Source organism: Elephantulus edwardii, unplaced genomic scaffold (assembly GCF_000299155.1).
Source record: "Elephantulus edwardii isolate Elephantulus edwardi_28Jun2011 unplaced genomic scaffold, EleEdw1.0 scaffold00369, whole genome shotgun sequence".
Lineage (NCBI taxonomy): Eukaryota > Metazoa > Chordata > Mammalia > Macroscelidea > Macroscelididae > Elephantulus > Elephantulus edwardii.
The window spans coordinates 945,329-950,918 of record NW_006400119.1 but is presented as its reverse complement, the minus strand read 5'-3'; the positions used below and the strand labels follow the sequence as shown (position 1 = coordinate 950,918).

Genomic DNA, 5,590 nt, shown 5'->3' with positions numbered 1-5,590 from the left:
TTCATGAGTTCCTTGTTTTTCAATGCAGCATAGTATTCCATTGTGTGAATATATCACAGCTTCTCTATCCAATCATTTGTTGATGGGCACTTATAGCATTTTAAACTGGTTGAGAGAGAAGTAAGGAGCCTTGGTGATGCAGTAGCTGTGGTAAAGTACTCACCTACTAACCTGACAGGTGGGTGGTTTGAATTCACCAATCACTCTGCTGGAGAGAGATACGACAGGTAGATCCTGTAAAGATTTATACCCTTCAAACTCTGTGTGGCAATTCTATTCTCAATCAGAATTGACTCAATGGTGGTGAGGTTTCTTTTTTAGGGAAATGTCTGTGATTAACCAGTCTTCATTATTCACCATCTGCCATACACACACATAGCACCTTACACTGGTTTGCATTATCATAGGTGTCAAATAAACATCTGTTGAATAAATAAGTGAATGGAAACTTTATTCTGTCTTGTATATTTGCTGACTTACTGCATGCCTAGGGAATGGTATACAGTCTGGAGAAAAACTCATTAGAGGCCTTGTTTCCTTCTATCGACTCATTAGTATCCAAGCCATTTCACTCTAAATTTACTTTGGTATACCCTTCAAAGAAAGAAAATTTTAAAAATCACAGTCTACTATCAGAAGGGAAGTGTAGAAATTGGCAGAATCATGTAGGTTCATAGTCCTGGGGTGTGTGTGTGTGTGTGTGTGTGTAGACTGGTTGGAACACTTTCTTCCTCTTCTTTTCCACCTTCCTGGCTGCGATTTGAATCAGTGTTAAAAAATTCAAAGAGCTTGCACTTCTCACCCCAGCAATCTGCTGATTTGCTCTGCCAGCAGGAGAGCTTAGAAAAAGCCTCAGTTGCCCAATGACTAAAGTGCTTGGCGGCTGACCAAAAGGTCAGCAGTTCAAACTCACCCCCCACTCACTCTGGAAGAGAAAGATGTGGCAGCCAGCTTCCATAACGATTATAACCTTGGAAGGCCTGTGGAGAAGTTCCACTGTTTTGGAGAGTTTGCTATGAGTTAGAATCTACTCTACACAAATAGATTTAGTGTTCAGTTTTTAAGGCTTGCCTGTCAAACTCAACCAGGATGCTCCCAAATCTGGTTGCCACGTGACCTACCAGTCATTTCTGTTTATCTGTCAATGCAATGTAAGTTTTGAAACCTGCTGAGTTCTGCTCCAACCTGCCTGCAATCCATTGACTCATCCTTCTGTTTATTTGCAGAGATTCCATCCGACAGCGCTCCAAGTCTCAACTTTCTTACCTGGTTCATGAACCTCCCTTAACTGTTGTAGATCATAAATCTACTTATGAAGAAGACAAAAAGGTCAGACACCAATCTCTCATGGAGAAATGCAAGAAGTCTCTCCTGGGGACAATTGTATGCCCTTTAAAATGGAAAATATGAGTTTCCTAGACATGTATCTATTCCATCAGAAACTCAAACAGGGACCTAATGGGTAAAGATAACACAGGTAAGGGTAATGGTACTGCTGCCAACCACAAAGCAGGGAAGATGGGCAATCTCCTTCCATGGGATTTACTACTTCTGAAAACCTACAGAAGGGTCAGTTATGGGTGAGCTCTGAAACTAACAAACCCCACTTAGACTTGATGGAAATGCTAAATTTTGTAAAATGTGGCAAAATAAACAGAGATTAGTTAAGCATTGCTTTAAAAATACATAATAAATAGAAACAAAGCTATAAAGGAAAATTTATGTATCTTAGAGAAATTGTAGTAATAACTTTAGAAGTATCCTTTTAAAGTTTATTAAAATTATCTGAAATTACATGTTTTCCTCAAATTCTAAAATCTTCTCTTCAGTTATACTAATCTTGGTGCAATTCTTTGTTCCACGAAGTTACCTCAATAGCCCTTATACAAATTATTATCAATTTTGAGTTAACAAAGCCTGATTAGATTTTCTGGAAATTTGTTCACACAACTTAAAATAATGTTGTAAGATGTTTGTAAAATGAATAATGTTAATATTTAAATAGCTTAGAACAAAATAAAAAGTAAAGAAATAATCCACCAGATGCTCTTCTGGAGAAGGGGGGGCAATCGCCTCCTGTACCAGTCAGATCCGTTTTGATGGCACACACACAAAAATAATAAAAAATGAATTTTTTTTAAAAGTAAAGAAAGAGGGTGAAATAAATACATGTAAGAATGCAAACCTTTCATAAGGCTATGGGAAATGAAAGCTGTTATAGACACCAACTTTCCCACAAAAATGTCTCCCTCTCCTTTTCTAAAAAAAATTAATATAAACTTTTTCTTTTTTAATACTGGTTTACTTATAAACTTTATATACATGGTTTTTCACACTGTATCTTTCTCTTTTCCTTTGCCCATCTCTTCCTTCACCCATCAAATTGTGTGACCCCCACCCATCCTTACCCCTGTCCTCCCACCCTACTCCCCTTAGCTTCTCATGTTTTACTAGTTATCTGTTTCTACAATAATGTCTTATACATTATTTGTCCTTATGGCACTGAGTTCCTTCACTTAGCATAATCCCTCTCCCTTTTGAAATCTTCCTGACATTACACTGTACTCACTAGTCACTATTCAGCCCAAGCACCCTCCTTTTGTTTCCTTTGAATCATGGCAATTTTCTTAGTGTGTCTAATTTCTTATTTGGATTTGTCTCATCCTCTTATTTAAGACATAAGTGACTTAAGGTGAGTTGCCTATCTTAGGTTTGTTTGTATCAAGCTCGTCTAGTGTTGTGCACCTAGCAGGATAAGGATTTGGTAAGTGGAATAAAAACTTCAATTTTGACAATAAAATAAACACAAATCACAAGATTTATTGAAGTAAGTAAACCAGAGAATATTTTAATCACAGGCATATCCTTATGTGTCATATAATTTCAAATTGTCAACAAGATTCTAACTTTCAACAAGATTCCGAGAATCTATTTAAGCAATTGTAAATGCTGGTCCATAATGGAGAAGTTTAGAATGAAGTGTGGGACCATACATGAGATTTTGTAACTATGAAAGAGACTTATTCTTTCTTTTTGTTTGACTGTAGTAATATTGAATGAATAAATAGAAGTCTCATGGGGATAGGGATGTTGGAATCAGTGAGACTGGCTTCAGAGATGCTGTACATAGGGTCCCTATGGGTTACAGGTGACTCAACAGCACATAACAACAAGTAGAAGTCTCAGTACCTAACAGTGTTGGGTTACTTAAAATTTTTTCCAAGTATTTTTTTTAATTTTCTACTAGTTTACTTACAAAATTAAAATACAAATTCAAACAAATTCTTTCAATTTTTCTCACCTCCCCACCCATCACATTGTATAACCTAATGATTAATGCCCCCTACTCCTATACATCCATATCCCTCTGCTTCCAGCCTCTCCTACCCCTCTGGTATCCTTATACTCATTGTACAATAATGATTTTATACAATATTTATCCTTATGGGACTGACTTAGTTCACTCAGCATAATACTCTCCAGTCCCTCCCAAGTTAGGTAATAATTTCCAAAAGCATTGCTCCTGAGTGCTGCATAGTATTCCATTGTGTGAATGTACCATAATTTCTCAATCCATTAGTTTGTGGTTGGACATTTGGGCTGTTTCCATGTTATTGCAATGGTGAATAATGCTACTATGAACATTGGTGTACAAATATTCATTTATGCTTCAGTTCTCATTTTCTTAGGGTATATTCCAAGTAGTGGAATAGCTAGGTCATATGGAATTTTTTGCAGAAAACTAAAATAGGATCCACATCTCACACCACACACAAAAATCAACTCAAGGTAGATCAGAGACCTGAAAGTAAAGCCTAAATGCATAACCTTCATAAGAGACAAACTGGGATGAAGCTTAGAAGCACTAGTCCAAGATATAAAGAGACTGACAAATACAACCAGAAATGCACAATCTGAAGAGGATAAAACTGATGCATGGAACCTTCTAAAGGTTAAATCTATGTGTGCATCAAAAACTTTTCCAGCAGGGTGAAAAGAAAACCTGCAGACTGGGAACAAACATTTGGTAATACCATCTCTGACAAGAGTCTTATAATAAAAGTTTACAGAATACTCCTGAGCCTCCCCAAGAAAAAGACTGATAACCGCAAAAAACATGGAAAGAATTTTCACGGAGGAAGATATTTGAATGGTAAACATACACATGGAGAAATGCTCCAAATCACTGGCAATAAGAGAGATGCAAATAAAAAACACAATGAGGTACCATCTCACTCCAGTAACAGTGGCAAAGTTTAGCAGAGCAGCAAGTAATAAATGTTGGAGAGGATGTGGTAAGAAAGGAACTCTTACACATTTTTGGTGGGATTGTAAAATGGTACAACCATTCTGGAAGGCAGTTTGGAGCTTCCTCAAAAAGCTGAACATAGACATTCCCTATGACCCAGCTATTCCGCTACCTGGAATATACCCTGGATTAATTAAATTTTATAGAACATTTTTTCTTGAGAATTGTAGGATGAATCACAGAGAGAAGAAGCATTTTTGGCAAATATGGTTTGCTATTGTATCTTTCCACTAAAGGCTCAATTCCTCTTCTAGGAGTAGATGCTTCATTTACATATCTTATAAGACTAAGATTCACTAGATCTTCCATGGAGAAAGAACAAAGCACAGTGCTGAAATTTGAAACAAAACAATTATTTATTCAATTTTCACAATTGTTTTCAGTTCCTGGGTAAACATTTGATAGTGAAAGGGAGGAAGGGAAGAAAGGAGGGATATAGAAAAGAAGGAAGGAGATACTTGACCATTTTGCGATTGATGAAGCTGGGATGGACCAGCTGGTCACAGAGGACATTGGATTCCAAAAAGATGTGACATGGGTAAATGTTCTTATGATGCAGGAGAAAATCTCAAAGGGAATCATTTCAATAAAAGGACATCTAAATCAAAGACAGGAAGTATTTTTGAAGATAGAAAATAGTTCACATACTATTTTATTCATCAGTCTTTCAAATTAGAAATGGAATAAATAATTCAAATGTAAATCACTGTGATTTTAGTTAAGGTAGAATGGTAAGGAAGAAAGGAAAAATAAAATGACAGTGAAATTAATGTGATTTTACTAAAGTCTCGAGAAATATCTTAACCTCATTTTACTAGTCTTAATGTGGACAATAATTTTAATATGTTGTTGTTCTTATTATGTGCCATCGAGTGGCTTGTGACTCATAGTGACCCTATGTACAAGAGCCTTAAACACTGTTCTATTCTGTGCCAAACTCGCTATCTCAAACACACTCATTACCACCACTCCACTCACAGAATAGATCCATCTCATCTAGGGTCTTCCTTTCCTGCGCCGTCCCTCCACTCTCCCGAACATGATGTCCCTCTCCAAGGATCAGTCCCTCCTTGCAACATGCCCAAAGTATGTCAGACAAAGCTTCAGAATCCTTGACGCCAAGGAGCATTCTGGCTTCACCAGGACAAACCTGTTTGTTCTCCTAGCAGTCCATGGTATATTCAACACTCTTCTCCAGCACTACAGCTCAAAGGCATCAATTCTCTGTCATCTCTATTCACTGTACAACTCTCTGATGCATACCAATTGAATTATTTCAAC

The 5,590-nt window shown here is 37.0% G+C and overlaps 1 protein-coding gene across 2 annotated transcripts in view; it reads left to right on the top strand.

Annotated features, from left to right (window-relative positions):
* ABCB11 (ATP-binding cassette, sub-family B (MDR/TAP), member 11) overlaps positions 1–5,590 on the top strand; it is a 155,665-nt gene that overhangs the window by 92,813 nt on the left and 57,262 nt on the right. For both annotated transcript variants that reach the window (XM_006902109.1, XM_006902110.1), the window contains exon 17: positions 1,227–1,329. In XM_006902109.1, coding sequence (XP_006902171.1) covers positions 1,227–1,329 — 103 coding nt within the window. The remainder of the gene's footprint in view (positions 1–1,226; positions 1,330–5,590) is intronic.